Source organism: Coregonus clupeaformis, chromosome 26 (genome assembly GCF_020615455.1).
Source record: "Coregonus clupeaformis isolate EN_2021a chromosome 26, ASM2061545v1, whole genome shotgun sequence".
Lineage (NCBI taxonomy): Eukaryota > Metazoa > Chordata > Actinopteri > Salmoniformes > Salmonidae > Coregonus > Coregonus clupeaformis.
Genome location: NC_059217.1, coordinates 31501669 through 31519268, shown reverse-complemented (window position 1 = coordinate 31519268; position 17600 = coordinate 31501669). Strand labels below are relative to the sequence as shown.

The following is a 17600-nucleotide window of genomic DNA, read 5'->3' as shown; positions in this document are numbered from 1 at the left end:
GTGTAAGTGCTGGGCTAGGACAAAAGCCTGCACACGCTGCACACATTGTTTTCCAGAAGGTACACCCCTTTATCCCAGGCACAGTAAGGAACGTGTAGTAACAGCAAGGTTACTTATATTCTTTAAAGGTCATTTTCAATAGTCCAGATACTGTGCCAAATTTGGATGTGTGTAAACACTTTTTTATAAATTGAATGGTCCCCCGGGCTGTCATTCTTTACCCCTCCCTCTCCTATGCCTTCTCTGCCTGGTACTGTTGGAGCAGCATTAAGACATCCGACTGGGACATCCTGGTCCAGCCCTCACTGTGTACGTGGTACAGGTTGACCTGTCCTCCACTGTAGGCGTCACAGTAGGTGGCCTGGTAGATGGCCCTACGGTCCAGATCACAGGCCTCCTCCACAGTCAGGTCCTTCTGCTTCAGACCACTGTCCACGATGCCATACGCGTACATGGAGCCAGAGCCCACAGCAAACAGGTCCCCGCAGACACGGTTCCCCTCAGAGTCCACGTAGTAGAGGCCTGGAAGGGTTAGAAGGTGAAATGTTAACCCTCTACTGTACATTGTTGCCCTCAGGCAACAGAAAAACGTTTTGCCCCTCACTCCCCCCCATATATTTTTTGTTTGTATTCCTACACATGACAATAATGTGATGACATGTCTGTACCCAATCCAATGAGGTGCAGAAGTTGGTATGATATAAATTGGGGGAGGGGCCTTCTTTTAGGAAGCAGAGCGACGTGAGCACAAGGTGTGAGCAAAGGGTAAGATACATTTCATTCTTTGCATGTTTAACTAGAGATAACGTGACAATAAAAAATATGATATTGTGTAGGAACCCCTAAAGAAGCATATTCTGTTTTTATACATGAGAGACACGCAGCTGATGTTCTGTGGTCTTATGGTGTGTCCCGTCTCTTATTATTGTAGTCTATACTGCACTCCTCAGAGCCACAACAGCTTTAATATGCAGCGTGATAGGGAGGAAAGGCACCTCTCCTTGGTAAGGGGAAGAATGTGCCATAAATCATGGGAAATATTACATTTAGGCTACTGCAATATTTATGTGGCTCACATGTGTGCAATTCAAAATTCGGATCCCTAGTTATCTAATTTTGCAGTCTAGGACAGCATGACCTGATAGAGACCAGGGACAGTATATCAGGGCTGGTCCCCTGTGTGTAATAGAATGGATTATATGGTGTCCCTATCCAGCTCACACAACCATGTGTGTAGGGATGGGCCTTTGACTTTTTTTGACTGTTCGAGTACAGTATGCAACAATGCCTAACTTATAACCATTACAGATAACGAATCCTAATTGCCTCATATACATTCAGTCAATTAAAAAAACAAGTGCCATTTAAGATTCATTAATTGAAACTAATATCACCTGGTTATATTATATTGTGGAACACAATCTTCAAAAAAGGTAGTAACCTCAGCAGTGTGGCCCTTTATTAGAAGCCCTTATCAGTCAAGACACCCATTTTATAGTAAATAAATATGATGTAATATAACAGAATAAAATAGAACAGAATAGTGTGAAGTGATTCGCATCTCACATCTGGAACAGTTATTCTCAAAGAGTGATCATTTGGAACGGGGCTCAATTTGGCAAGTTGAAAGACATTTTTCAGGGTTACAAACCAAAATCTGTCTTCTTTTCGATATACAGACGTTTTATTTATTTTATTATGCCGGTTCCTTGGAATTTTCTAAATGGATTAACAATTCTACATTGAACACTGCATGGGGATGAATTATGGCCATGACATCGGTTTGGTGAGTAGGCCTAATAGCTTTAATATTGCAGAAAGATTGTAACTTCTATCAATGTAATTGTCTGCATCACTTTTTATACATTTTATGGACACAGTCAATTTTACAATAATTATATTTTGTTAGTTTTTACTTCTGAACTTCTGAACTTCCTCTACCCTCAACCTCTCCGATCATTTCCATGATGTCCATCCGGTTTGCTTCTATATGCCATATCTTTCTAACTGTGCTCTTTCACAAAAGCTCTCAACCTATAACCTATATACGTATTATGGACACAGTATGCTTTACATTAGTTATCTTGTTGTTATTAGTTGTTGTTAGTTGTTATTAGTCCCACCCTTCAGCTCCATTCAACACCTCCCATCTATTGCTTAACACCATCCATATTGGATTTCTATTTGCCATATATTTTTCAACTGTACTGTGATGTTTCACAAAAGTTCTGAACCCTTCTATTCTCATTGTCTCTACAGATTGTAAATTGAGACTAAACATTTTTGCTAAAAGTATTATTATATTATTGATCGATTGACTATGACTTTTCAGATCACCCAGTAATGCTATCTGCAGGGTTAGCTCCAGGTAAATATTGCAATCCTTTAGCCATTCCTGGACCTGTGACCAAAAACAAGCTACAAATGGACAGTACCAAAACAAATGATCTAATGATTCTGTCTCTTCGCAGCAAAATCTGCAGAGCTGGGAAGATTGTATCCCCCATATAAATAACATTCTATTGGTAGCACGAATTTTGTATAATAATTTAAATTGAAATATTCTAAGTTTTGAATCCGGCGTCGTTTTGTGTATCAGTTCATAAACACTATGCCATGGAATCAGTACGTCAAAAATCTCTTCCCAACTATGCAATCTATATGGGACGGCTGTCAATCCTTTGGTCCTTAAATGAAACTGGTATACTTTTTTATTTATCACAATTTTCTTTAACCAATTATGTTCTTTAATGCAGGGCCGACAGACAAGTTCCTTACTTTTTCCCCCTTCCACTTTCCTCTTCCAATGCTGCAATTATTTGGTTGTAATTTTGGGTAGAGCAGACATTTCCATATGTTTCTGTTAGCTGCATGTGCGACATAACTCCACCAGTCCTACCTATGATATAATTTACGAAGATTATACCTTTTTTAAACATTTAAAAAATAAAATAATGTTTTTTTTATCAATTAGTATATTTGAGTTTAACCACAATATTTGTTGTATTATTTGTTCTGTCGTTTTTTTGGAGGATTAAATTGAAATTGCAACCAACTTTCTATGGCTTGTTTTAGAAATAGTGATATTTGGGAGATTATTTCCTTTCAAATAACTGAAATTGAGAGGTTGTAATCTGAATAAAGGGAAAAAGGCCATTGTTGAACATGGGGTGAGACAATTTTACTAATTTGCTAGAGAACCAGTTCGGATTTAAGTATAACTTTTGTATGACTGAAGCTTTTAGTGATAGGTCTAATGCTTTAATATTTAATCATTTCTGTCCTCTGAATTAATATTCATTATATAAAAAGGCCCGTTTAATTTTGTCTGGCTTGCCGTTCCAAATAAAATGGAATATATTTTTCTCATATAATAAAAAAAAAACTGTTCACTAGGTGTAGGCAAGACCATAAGCAAATAGGTAAACTGGGATAATACTAAAGAGTTTATCAGGGTGATTTTTCCACAAATAGACAGGTATTTACCTTTCCATGGTAGCAAGATCTTATTACATTTTACATTTTAGTCATTTAGCAGACGCTCTTATCCAGAGCGACTTACAGTTAGTGAGTGCATACATTTATTATGATTTTTTATTTTTTCATACTGGCCCCACGTGTATTGGAGTGAGATCATTTATTTCATTTGGGATATGTATTCCGAGTATATCCACATCACCATCAGACCATTATATTGGTAAACTACATGGTAATGTGAAAATTGTATTTTTTAGTGATCCAATATGTAATATTGTACATTTATCATAATTTGGTTGTAATTCAGAGATGTTAGAAAATGTATCTAGATCCTCTATGAGGCTGTGGAAGGATTCAAGTTGTGGATTTAAACGAAAACATGAATCATCAGCGTACAATGACACATTTGTTTTTAAGCCCTGGATTTCTAATCCCTTGATAATAGCCATTATTTACTATTTTACACCTAAGGTTACTATAAATTGAACGGTTGTCGGGAGAGGTTGTGTTTTCTCTAGCAGGAGGTAAGCTTGGCTTCTTATATGGTGTTGAGTAAAGCTTAAACCATGTATTTAGATTGTAGGTAGGTATTGTAGTTAGGTATTATAGGTAGTTTACTCAGGTAGTTATTGTAGGTTATTGTAGGTAATTATTGTAGGTAAGTATTGTATTCGGCGGACCCCGGCGAAGCACGAGGCTAGCCTACCCACTACTTGGACCAACAAAGCTAGCTAGCTAGCTAGCGGGTAGCTACTGGTAACTTTTAGCAACTGTGGTTAGTTGTTTCCAATGTTATTTCACGCTTAAGAGTACCTGTGATTGAGCCAGCTAGCTGCCACCATTCAGCTGTTTTTCTAACCTCATTATCCGAGGCATTAACGTTAGGTGGTTGGTAGCTGCTGTACTTAATTACAGCTACTGATTGCAGTCTGCCAGTTTGGCTTTATACATAGCTTGGGCTTTGTCGAGTAAGGCTTAAACTGTGTATTTAGATTGTAGTTAGGTATTATAGGTAGGCATCGTGGGCTGTATATTATTAAGTAGTATAGGTAGGCATCGTGGGCTGTTGTGGGTAGTTGTTGTGTAGTTATTGTAGGTTACTTTTGTAGTCGGCGGTGCCGGGTGTAGCACGAAGCTAGCTAGCTAACTCACCTCCTGGATTAGCTGGCGAGTAGCTATTAGCAACGGTAGCAACTAAAAACAATATCCTTTTAGCCAGCTACATTCGTTCGCAGCGACGCCGTTTTTCAAACAAAGTCAACACAGCAGCCATTGCTAGCTAGCCAACACTACCAGCTGGCTGTACTGTAGTAGCTAAATACAATATATTTGTGCTAGCTAGCCAACGTTTAATCATTGCTGCGTTATGAAAGAACTAGACACGGACACTAATTATCTGTTTAGTGTGTTCACACACTATTGGTAGTTTGTTGTAACCAAGTATTGGTGCTAAACTGTGTGTTATTGGATGCTAGCATGCTAGTTAGCTATGGCGTCATAGTTAGCTAGCTGAATAAAGTAAGTTGAGTCTATTCATTGAAACATTGAACCGCTGTAGTTTACAACAATTCTAATTTCTAAAGTGGAAGTTGGAGAGTTTTATTCGGGTGGTTCAGTGAAACAATTATAGTTTCTGAGGTGGAAGTTGGGAGAGTTATATTTTTTTGGTGAGGGAGGCCTGCTCTCTCCTTTCCCAGATGTTTAGTTCATTTCATTCCGATCTCCTCTGCATTATTGTAGCCATCTGCTGCAGCCTGTCAACTATGCCTCTGCCTATCCCTGTTCTCTCCTCTCCGCACAGGCTACACAAACGCCTCACACCGCGTGGCTGCTGCCTCTCTAACCTGGTGGTCCCTGCACGCACCACACACCTGGAGTTCCAGGTCTCAGGCAGCCTCTGGAACTGCCGTTCTGCCGCCAACAAGGCTGACTTCATCCCAGCCTATGCTACCCTCCAGTCCCTCGACTTCCTGGCGCTGACGGAAACATGGATTACCACTGAAAACACTGCTACTCCTACTGCTCTCTCCTCGTCTGACCATGTGTTCTCGCATACCCCGAGAGCATCTGGTCAGAGGGGTGGTGGCACAGGAATCCTCATCTCTCCCAAGTGGTCATTCTCAATTTTTCCCCTAACCCATCTGTCTATCTCCTCATTTGAATTCCACGCTGTCACAGTCACTAGCCCATTTAAGCTTAATATCCTTGTCATCTATCGCCCTCCAGGTTCCCTTGGAGAGTTCATCAATGAGCTTGACGCCTTGATAAGTTCCTTTCCTGAGGATGGCTCACCCTTCACAGTTTTGGGGGATTTCAACCTCCCTACGGCTACATTTGACTCATTTCTCTCTGCCTCCTTCTTTCCACTCCTCTCCTCTTTTGACCTCACCCTCTCACCGTCCCCCCCTACTCACAAGGCAGGCAATACGCTTGACTTCATCTTTACTAGATGTTGCTCTTCTACTAATCTCACTGCAACTCCCCTCCATGTCTCCGACCACTACTTTGTATCCTTTTCTCTCTCGCTCTCCTCCAACACTACTCACTCTGCCCCTACACAGATGGTAACGCGCCGCCTCAACCTACTACTCTCTCCTCTTCCATCCTATCATCTCTTCCCTCTGCTCAATCCTTCTCCCTCCAATCTCCTGACTCTGCCTCCTCAACCCTCCTCTCCTCCCTTTCTGCATCCTTTGACTCCCTGTGTCCCCTATCCTCCCGGCCGGCTCGGTCCTCCCCTCCAGCTCCGTGGCTTGATGACTCATTGCAAGCTCACAGAACAGAGCTCCGGGCAGCGGAGCGCAAATGGAAGAAAACTAAACTCCCTGCCGACCTGGCATCTTTTCACTCCCTCCTCTCTACATTTTCTTCATCTGTTTCTGCTGCTAAGGCCACTTTCTACCACTCTAAATTCCAAGCATCTGTCTCTAACCCTAGGAAGCTCTTTGCCACATTCTCCTCACTGCTGAATCCTCCCCCCCACCCCCCCTCCTCCTCCCTCTCTGTGGATGACTTTGTCAAACAATTTGAAAAGAAGGTTGACGACATCCGATCCTCGTTTGTTAAGTCTAATGACACTGCTGGTCCTGCTCACACTGCCCTACCCTATGCTTTGACTTCTTTCTCCCCTCTCTCTCCAGATAAAATCTTGCGACTAGTGACTGCAGGCCGCCCAACAACCTGCCCGCTTGACCCCATCCCCTCCTCTCTTCTCCAGACCATCTCCGGTGACCTTCTCCCCTACCTCACCTCGCTGATCAACTCATCCTTGACTGCTGGCCATGTCCCTTCCGTCTTCAAGAGAGCGAGAGTTGCACCCCTTCTCAAAAAACTAACACTCGATCCCACTGATGTCAACAACTACAGACCAGTATCCCTTCTTTCTTTTCTTTCCAAAACTATTGAGCGTGCCGTCTTTAGCCAACTCTCTTGCTATCTCTCTCAGAATTACCTTCTTGATCCAAACCAGTCAGGTTTCAGGACTGGTCATTCAACTGAGACTGCTCTTCTCTGTGTCACGGAGGCTCTCCGCACTGCTAAAGCTAACTCTCTCTCCTCTGCTCTTGTCCTTCTAGACCTGTCTGCTGCCTTTGATACTGTGAACCATCAGATCCTCCTCTCCACCCTCTCCGAGCTGGGCATCTCCGGCGCGGCTCACTCCTGGATTGCGTCCTACCTGACCGGTCGCTCCTACCAAGTGGCGTGGCGAGAAGCTGTCTCCCGCACCACGTGCTCTCACCACTGGTGTCCCCCAGGGCTCAGTTCTAGGCCCTCTCCTTTTCTCCCTATACACCAAGTCACTTGGCTCTGTCATATCCTCACATGGCCTCTCCTATCATTACTACGCTGACGATACACAACTAATCTTCTCCTTTCCCCCTTCTGATAACCAGGTGGCGAATCGCATCTCTGCATGTCTGGCCGACATATCAGTATGGATGACGGATCACCACCTCAAGCTGAACCCTGGCAAGACGGAGCTGCTCTTCCTCCCGGGGAAGGACTGCCCGTTCCATGATCTCGCCATCACGGTTGACAACTCCGTTGTGTCCTCCTCCCAGAGTGCGAAGAGCCTTGGCGTGACCCTGGACAACACCCTGTCGTTCTCCGATCCTGCAGGTTCATGCTCTACAACATTCAGAGAGTACGACCCTGCCTTACACAGGAAGCGGCACAGGTCCTAATCCAGGCACTTGTCATCTCCCGTCTGGATTACTGCAACTCGCTGTTGGCTGGGCTCCCTGCCTGTGCCATTAAACCCCTACAACTCATCCAGAATGCCGCAGCCCGTCTGGTGTTCAACCTTCCCAAGTTCTCTCACGTCACCCCCTCCTCCGCACACTCCACTGGCTTCCAGTTGAAGCTCGCATCCGTTACAAGACCATGGTGCTTGCCTATGGAGCAGTGAGGGGAACGGCACCTCCGTACCTTCAGGCTCGGATCAGTCCCTACACCCAAACGAGGGCATTGCGTTCATCCACCTCTGGCCTGCTGGCTCCCCTTCCTCTGCGGAAGCATAGTTCCCGCTCAGCCCAGTCAAAACTGTTCGCTGCTCTGGCACCCCAATGGTGGAACAAGCTCCCTCACGACGCCAGGACAGCGGAGTCACTCACCACCTTCCGGAGACATTTGAAACCCCACCTCTTTAAGGAATACCTGGGATAGGATGAAGTAATCCTTCTACCCCCCCGCACCACCCCGCCCCACAAAAAAAAAAATATTATTGTAAAGTGGTTAACCCACTGGCTATAGGGTGAATGCACCAATTTGTAAGTCGCTCTGGATAAGAGCGTCTGCTAAATGACTTAAATGTAAATGTACATGATTTTAACCCATTTAATTAGAGATTCTCCAAAATTAAAATGCTCCAGGCATTTATATATAAACTCCAGTCGTACTTTATCAAATGCCTTTTCAAAGTCTGCTATGAATAGCAGGCCTGGTTTCCCAGATTTTTCATAGTGTTCTATTGTTTCCAGACGCTGGTGACCATAGTTTGAAAAATCTACTGACTCACTTTGCAACACATGAGCAAGAGCCATCTTTGAACTAAGAATGATGATAGCACCACTTCCGTTGTTATCAAAAGAGTTTTGCCGGTAAAGGAAATACATCACTGATTTGCAGTTTTGCACTTCGGTCAGTTTTCCTCGAGATGGTCTCACTATAGTTCATTATCGCCTTCGCAATATCGATTACAAAAGTTCACTATGGACTTATGTAAACATTTGTTTACATATGATAAAGAAAAACCCTTTAAAATGTGATGGTTCACAATGATGGACATGCAGTGTTAGCCTACAAGATACATATTTATTATTTGTTGAGACAAATACATGTAGTTTTTCTATTACTGAAGATATCTGTCTGGACATAATAATGACATTAAAGCAGTGTTGGTCTCTGGCAATTATACTGCTAAGGTGTAATTTTCTAAAGACAAGAAACTTGTCATTCCAAGAACTTCATTTACAATTTTCACTATGAAGAGGAATGTGGCCCAACTTCTGCTCTGCAGTCCAGGGACATCCGAGGACCAGGTTGTGGCCCAACTTCTGCTCTCCAGTCCAGGGACATCCGAGGACCAGGTTGTGGCCCAACGTCTTTTCTGCAGTCCAGGGACATCCGAGGACCAGGTTGTGCTTGTGGCCCAACTTCCTTTCTGCAGTCCAGGGACATCTGAGGACCAGGTTGTGCTTGTGGCCCAACTTCCTTTCTGCAGTCCAGGGACATCCGAGGACCAGGTTGTGGCCTAACTTCCTTTCTGCAGTCCAGGGACATCCGATTACCAGGTTGTGCTTGTGGCCCAACTTCCTTTCTGCAGTCCAAGGACATATTGCATTGAAGCTTCCAGTCCAGAGACTTATCAATTCTCTGAAATTATCAATCTGATGACTTCTCAGAAATAAAATATTTTCTTAACTCTATGTCATTGTTGTCTGAGACTGATTTGTAAATCAAGTACTTCTAGCTAATCTAAGACACTAAGTCTAAAATATTATTTCCTAGGTTACATAATGTGAATAATGTAGTTATTATGAACAGAGGGGAGTCTCAGGCTTTCAAGCTGGTCCACTTGGTTTTAAGGTAAATGAAAACATGACCTCTGATGTTTATAAAAATGATTAATATTAATGTAGGCTAACATTTCATTTAAGTAATACTCTAAAAGGCTACAATTATTGGCTCCAGATACGTCTCTTATTTTCTTTCTTCTGCTAAACTTCTCTCTCCTCACTCTAGCCTTCTTTATTACCCTAACTACCAATCTCCTCATCCTTTCCCCCCTCCTCTCTGTTCCTCCTCTCCTTCACCTTCACTCTTTCTCTCTCCTTCTCTCTGTAATACTGCTCTCTCAGCTCATCTCTGTCCCTGCGAGTTCATCCATGTGAGGTGACATGGTACACATCCACACAGTTCCCAGAGTTTACGTCTCTATGTGTGGCCCTGTACACAGCCTCCCTGGCCAGTGAGAGTGCTTCCTCCAGCCCCCACTGTACCCCTCCTCCAGCACAGAGTAGGCATAGGGTGAGCCGGAGCCCACAGAGAACAGCTTTCCCTGCAGGCGTGTCCCGTCACTGCAGACATATTACAGGCTGGGGCCAGAGAGCACCTGCCTACCACTTCCTCCAGCAGACATTTCACTGTACTTGTGCACGTGACTCATGGCTGGTGAGAGGCACTGCCTCTTATCCTGTCCCTTTGCTTGAGAGATTGGTTCACTTGCAGCTGTCTTTGCCCGATCATCTGTTTCACTCCCCATCATTGATCTGTTCTCCTGATCCATCCCTCTGCTGCCATGCTCAAGAGGACGTTGCTCTACCTGTCCTCCATCCCAGCCACACAGAGTGGCCACCACACGCAGCTCAGTGCCCTTAATGGGTGCAGCATGTGGGTTAGCAGCTTTGGACAGCCACCTGACGTGGCGAAGCTGGTAGAGCCAGAATCCTTCTCCAGAGGGCACAGTTGGCAGACGTGATGGGGTTTGGTGCAATGTTATGGTTGATTTGGCCAAACTGTTTTGGGGCTTTCACTGAGGTATCAATATAAAGATGCAGTGGGCTTCCACTGTTGCTCTACGATAAGCCACTGCTTGTTGTATGTCTGGTTCTCTTCCCAAAAAGCAAGGAGGTGTTTTCCTGGTCTATTCGAAGTGAAGCTGAAAAATTCCATCTAGAGTCAAGAAAATAGTCCTTGAAACAACACAGATCCTGTAATGCCATTGAAAAAATGTGTCCCTTAATATGTAAAATAACTTATTTATCGATTAATTATTTCCCCTCCAATGTCAATTATTGATTCTAATGTTTTTAGTTTTTGAGAGTCAGTCAAGGTCTGTTTGTCTCTGAGAGTGGGGATGCACTGACTTAAATGTAACAAAAATGAGCATTTTTATATAGTAAATGATCCCTCAGTTGTATTGTCCAAACAAGTAGCATTATATCAATAGCATTACATTACCTCATTATCGAGACGCGTGAAATGTGGAGTAAACCATGCCAGTCATAAAAAACGGTGATACCTGTCTCATAAATCATGTTGTACTTGTGTTGATTTAGATGTATGAAATTAGATTGTGTCTGTAGTTCAGTCTGTGCCCCAGTCTAAGCCAAAAACATGCACACCTGTGTTTAAAAAGTAGGCTGCACATTGGCCTGTGTACATCGCCAGACTATTTGCCTGATGATTCATCCTGAATTCAATTTCGCTGGGTTAGTGCTATCTGGGATCCTTGGGAAATTCCCTTCCCTAAACCGAAACCTTCATGAGAAAATAATATTCCATTTTATTTGGAACGGCAAGCCAGACAAAATTAAACGGGCCTATTTATATAATGAATATGAATTCGGAGGACAGAAATGATTAAATATTAAAGCATTAGACCTATCACTAAAAGCTTCAGTCATACAAAAGTTATACTTTAATAATCCGAACTGGTTCTATAGCAAATTAGTAAGATTGTCTCACCCAATGTTCAAGAATGGCCTTTTTCCCTTTATTCAGATTACAACCTCTCACTTTCAGTTATTTGAAAAGGAAATAATCTCCCAAATATCACTATTTCTAAAACAAGCCATAGAAAGTTGGTTGCAATTTCAATTTAATCCTCCAAAAACGACAGAACAAATAATGCAACAAATATTGTGGTTAAACTAAAATATACTAATTGATAAAAAACAAAAAAAAATTGACAAAATGTTATAAATGTAAAAAAGGTATAATCTTCGTAAGTGATATTATCGGTAGGACTGGTGGAGTTATGTCGCACATGCAGCTAACAGAAACATATGGAAATGTCTGCTCTACCCAAAATTACAACCAAATAATTGCAGCATCACCGCAAAAATGGAAAAGGAAAGTGGAAGGGGGAAAAAGTAAGGAACTTGTCTGTCAGCTTTGTATTAAAGAATATAATTGGTTAAAGAAAATTGTGATAAATAAAAAAGTATACCAGTTTCATTTAAGGACCAAAGGATTGACAGCCATCCCATATAGATTGCAAAATAGTTGGGAAGAGATTTTTGACATACCGATTCCATGGCATAGTGTTTATGAACTGAAACGATGCCGGATTCAAAACTTACAATGTTTCAATTTAAATTCTTATACAAAATTCTTGCTACCAATAGAATGTTATTTATATGGGGGATACAATCTTCCCAGCTCTGCAGATTTTGCTGCGAAAAATGGCTAAATGATTGCAATGTTTACCTGGAGCTAACCCTGCAGATAGCACTACTGGGTGATCTGAAAAGTCATAGTCAATCGATCAATAATATAATAATACTTTTAGCAAAAAAAAATATTTTCAATTTACGATCTGTAGAAACAATGACAATAGAAAGGTTCAGAACTTTTGTTAAACATCACAGTACAGTTGAAAATTATATGGCAAATATAAATCCAATATGGATGGTGTTAAGAGATAGATGGGAGATGTTGAATGAAGCTGAAGGATGGGACTAATAACAGCAACTAATAACAACAAGATAACTAATGTAAAGCATACTGTGTCCATAATAAGTATATAGGTTATAGGTTGAGAGCTTTTGTGAAAGAGCACAGTTAGAAAAATATGACATATAGAAGAAAACCAGATGGACATCATGATAATATAATATTGTAGAATTTGACTGTGTCCATAAAATGTATATAGTATGTATGGGCTGGAAGTATGTCACGCCCTGGCCTTGAGAGCCCGGTTTTCTTTAGTTGGTTTGGTCAGGGTGTGAATTCCTATGTGTAAGATCTAGATATTGTAGATCTATGTTGGCCGGGTGTGGTTCCCAGTCAGAGGCAGCTGTTGATCGTTGTCTCTGATTGGGGATCATACTTAGGCAGCCATGTTGCCTACTTATGTTGTGGGATCTTGTTTCTGTGTGTTTGGCTTGTTTGATGTTAGCCTTTAGAACCTCCCGTTACGTTGCTTTTGTTGTTTTTGTTCAGTGTTTATTCAATAAACGAACATGTACGCATACCACGCTGCACCTTGGTCCAATCCTGTACTCAACGAGCGTGACAGAAGATCCCACCACCAACGGACCAAGCAGCGTGTCCAGGAGGAGCAAACACCCTGGACACAGGTGGGGAAGATGTGGTCTGGGGAGGAGATATTTTCTGGTAAAGGACCCTGGGCGAAGGTAGAAGCCCAGGTAGGAGAGGATCAATGGCGACGCCAACGGTGCCGACCGCTAAGGAAGCCCGAGAGGCAACTCTCTCGGGGTTTGCAACGCCCTGGCCTTGAGAGCCCGGTTTTCTTTAGTTGGTTTGGTCAGGGTGTGAATTTCTATGTGTAAGATCTAGATATTGTAGATCTATGTTGGCCGGGTGTGGTTCCCAATCAGAGGCAGCTGTCGATCGTTGTCTCTGATTGGGGATCATACTTAGGCAGCCATGTTGCCTACCTACAGTGAGGGAAAAAAGTATTTGATTCCCTACTGATTTTGTACATTTGCCCACTGACAAAGACATGATCAGTCTATAATTTTAATGGTAGGTTTATTTGAACAGTGAGAGACAGAATAACAACAAAAAAATCCAGAAAAACGCGTGTCAAAAATGTTATAAATTGATTTGCATTTTAATGAGGGAAATAAGTATTTGACCCCTCTGCAAAACATGACTTAGTACTAGGTGGCAAAACCCTTGTTGGCAATCACAGAGGTCAGACGTTTCTTGTAGTTGGCCACCAGGTTTGCACACATCTCAGGAGGGATTTTGTCCCACTCCTCTTTGCAGATCTTCTCCAAGTCATTAAGGTTTCGAGGCTGACATTTGGCAACTCGAACCTTCAGCTCCCTCCACAGATTTTCTATGGGATTCAGGTCTGGAGACTGGCTAGGCCACTCCGGGACCTTAATGTGCCTCTTCTTGAGCAACTCCTTTTTGTAACGATCCCGGCTGTCTGAGTCGGGTCCTGTCTGGTGACTAGTTTTTCCGGTTCGTAATCTCCAGTTTCCCGAGGGTTCGGGAACGCTCCGGGGAGCGCTCTTGTTTTCCGCACCTGCATCCCATCAGCAATCTGCACACCTGGTCCTGATCATCACCCTTCTTAGGCTCTGGCCGAACATCCAGTTCCTGCCGGATCGTTAGCCATGAACAGTATGTTTGTCAGCGTATCAGCCTTGAGTTCTAGCGTTAGTTTTTGTTGTTTTGCACCTTGTTGATTTGCTGTGTACTCACCTCCGTTTTGTTCTGTCTGCAGTCTCTCACCCGGAACCTTCACCCAACCTCTGCCTGATGGTCGGCGGCTGCCGAGCCATGTCTGGACCTACCACTGCACCCTCAACAACCCATCCACGCCACCCGCTCTGTCCCTGGATTATTCAGCCTCACTCGGGAGTCAATTAATAAACACTCACCTTTTTTCTCTAAGTACCTTGTCCTGGTCTGCTTCTGGGTTCTGGCGTAGTAAACCGTGACAGAACGATCCGGCCAGTATGAACCCAGCGGACCTGGACTCTGTTCGCCATGCCATTTCCCATCAGGAGAAGATGTTGGGCCATCATAGCACGGTACTACAGGAGATCGCGTTGTCAGTTCGGAACCTTTCTACCGGTCTGACGGAGGTCCAGAACCAACGCAAGTTTCCGGTGGAGGATCCACTACCGGTTTCACCCATCTCGCCTGCCGCTTCGGGAGCTGTGTCCTTCCGTGAGCCCGAGGTTCCGACGCCGGATAGATATGAGGGGGGAGCTGGGAAGATGCCGTTCCTTCCTTATGCAGTGTGGATTAGTGTTCGATCTACAGCCCTACTCTTATGCCACAGACAAGGCTAGGATAGCCTTTGTGATTGCGTTGCTGCGTGGTCGAGCGCTGAGTGGGCTTCAGCCGTTTGGGAACGACAAGACCCCTGCATGGCTTCATACCAGGGGTTCACGGCCGAGATGAGGAAGCTCTTCGACCATTCCGTCCGAGGGAGGGACGCAGCTAGCGCCTGTTTTCGCTTCACCAAGGAACTCGCAGCGTGGCCGACTTCGTGATCGAGTTCAAGACGTTGGCTGTGGAGAGTGGGTGGAGCAGGAGTCTCTGCAAGCGGCCTTTTACCAGGGTCTGTCGGAGCAGCTCAAGGATGAGTTGATCTCCTATCCGGAGCCTAGTGACCTGGACAGCTTGGTAGCCTTGTCTATTCGGGTGGATAATCGAGTCCGAGAGCGAAGGAGGGAGAAGCAATGGGGTCCGTCCAATCGATCAGCTTCTCAGTTCCCAGTCGGGTCGGGTGGTGGACCAGAACACGTCGATCATTCTCCACCACAATGGATTAGTGGAGAGGTCCTCTCTCCCGATTCTGAACCCATGCAAGTGGGGCGGCACGGGTTAACCAAGGAGGAGCGTCAACATAGACGGCAGACCAACTGCTGCCTCGACTGTGGTAGCTCGGGACATTACATCTCCACCTGTTCCCGGCGGTCGTCAAACTGCCCGGCTCGCTAAAGTTGGGAGGACTTTTAGCGAGCCAGTTTCAACCTCTCAGTACCTCTGTCAGACCCCGTTTCCCGGCTACCCTTGTGAACAGGAATCAGAGCTTAGCGCTTAACGCTTTTATCGATTCAGGTGCCGATGGAAGCTTTCTTGATGCCGAGTTGGTGGAACAGCTGGGGCTTTCCAAGGAGCAATTGCGGAAGCCATTAAGCGACCACTCTGAACGGCAGTAGTCTGGCACGTATCACGATGAGGACTGAACCGGTTAAGATGCGGTTGTCGGGGAATCATTCTGAGATGATTTCATTCTTCATTCTGCCGTCTTCCCATGTTCCTCTGGTCCTTGGATACCCCCTGGCTGAAGGAACACAATCCCACGTTCGATTGGGTGACGGGCAAGGTAACGAGTTGGAGCCTTGATTGTCATGCTAACTGTCTCAAGACTGCCTGCCCCCATTCGGTTCCCAGTCAGGTGATTGAGGCTGAGCCCCCAGATTTGTCCCTGGTTCCCGAGACATATCACGATTTGGGGGAAGTTTTCAGTAAGCAGAAGGCTCTGTCACTCCCTCCCCACCCGACCATATGATTGTGCCATCAACCTGGTCCCTGGAGCTGTCTACCCCAAGGGAAGGTTATACAGTATCTCCCGACCTGAACGTGAGGCGTTGGAGACCTACATCAAGGAGTCCCTAGCTGCTGGTCTCGTTCGTCCTCGTCATCACCCCTGGGGGCAGGATTCTTCTTTGTGGGTAAGAAGGATGGCTCTCTTCGACCGTGTATTGATTATCGGGGTTGAATGACATCACGGTCAAGAACAAGTATCCCCTGCCCTTGATGAGTTCTGCCTTCGACTCCTTACAGGGTGCTACGGTGTTCACCAAGCTAGACCTACGCAATGCGTATCACCTGGTCCGGATCAGAGAGGGGGACGAGTGGTTGACGGGTTTCAATACACCGATGGGTCACTTCGAGTATCAGGTGATGCCGTTTGGACTGACCAATGCTCCAGCGGTATTCCAGAGTATGGTGAACGACGTCCTGAGAGATATGATCGGTCTCTTTGTGTTTGTTTACCTGGATGACATTCTGATCTTCTCGAAGGAACCTTCCGACCACGTCCAGCATGTCCGGCAGGTTCTGCAGCGATTGTTGGAGAATCGCCTGTTCGTGAAGGCCGAGAAGTGCGAGTTTCACGCCCACACGACATCCTTTCTCGGGTACATCATCTCCAGGGGAGAGATTAGGATGGACCAGGAGAAGGTTAGAGCGGTTCTGGAATGGGTCCAGCCCGGTACGAGATTGCAGCTCCAGAGATTTTTTGGGGTTTGCGAATTTCTACCGCAGATTCATCCGGGATTACAGCCGTGTGGCCGCTCCGTTAACTGCCTTGACTTCCAGTATCAGGATCTTCAAGTGGAATCCGGAGGCGGATCGTTGCGTTTCTGGATTTGAAGAGGCGATTCACCAACGCACCGATTCTCTCTCAACCGGACACGGCCCGTCAGTTCGTCGTTGAAGTGGACGCGTCTGATGTGGGAGTTGGCGCCATCCTGTCGCAGCGATGCTCCACGGACAGTAAACTCCATCCCTGCGCCTACTACTCTCGTCGCCTTTCGCCTGCGGAGAGGAATTACGATGTGGGTAACCGGGAGCTTCTCGCGGTGAAACTTGCCTTGGAGGAGTGGCGCCACTGGTTGGAGGGGCGGAGCAACCGTTTATTGTCTGGACTGACCACAAGAATCTTGCTTACGTGCAATCGGCTAAACGTCTCAACTCCCGTCCAGGCCAGGTGGGCGTTGTTTTTCGGACGATTCAAGTTTGCCCTGACGTTCCGACCTGGATCTAAGAACGGCAAGGCGGACGCCTTGTCCCGGATGTTCTCAAGACGGAGGAGAGTGGGTCCAAGACCGAGACTATTCTCCCCCGGAACTGCGTCGTGGGAGCAGTTATGTGGAAGATTGAGGAGGAGGTGCTGGCGGCCCTTCGGACTCAGCCCGGTCCCGGTAACGGTCCACCCGGTCGGTTGTTTGTGCCTGAGTCGGTTCGTCCGGCTGTTCTCAAATGGTCCCACGCCAGCAAGATGGCTTGTCACCCTGGCGTGGCTCGGACAATGGCGTTTCTTCGCAGACGTTTTTGGTGGCCTGCCATGGCCGAGGATACTCGGGGGTTTGTTGCTGCCTGTCCAGTGTGTGCGCAGAATA

General features: G+C 45.2%; 1 protein-coding gene across 1 annotated transcript; it reads right to left on the bottom strand.

The window, feature by feature from the left end:
* Positions 1 to 232: 232 nt before the first annotated feature.
* LOC123481925 (proteasome subunit beta type-5-like) lies at positions 233 to 565 on the bottom strand. Its single transcript, XM_045207626.1, has one exon. It carries the CDS (start codon positions 563 to 565, stop codon positions 233 to 235), a length of 333 nt encoding a protein of 110 aa, XP_045063561.1.
* Between the last annotated feature and the right edge of the window lie 17035 nt (positions 566 to 17600).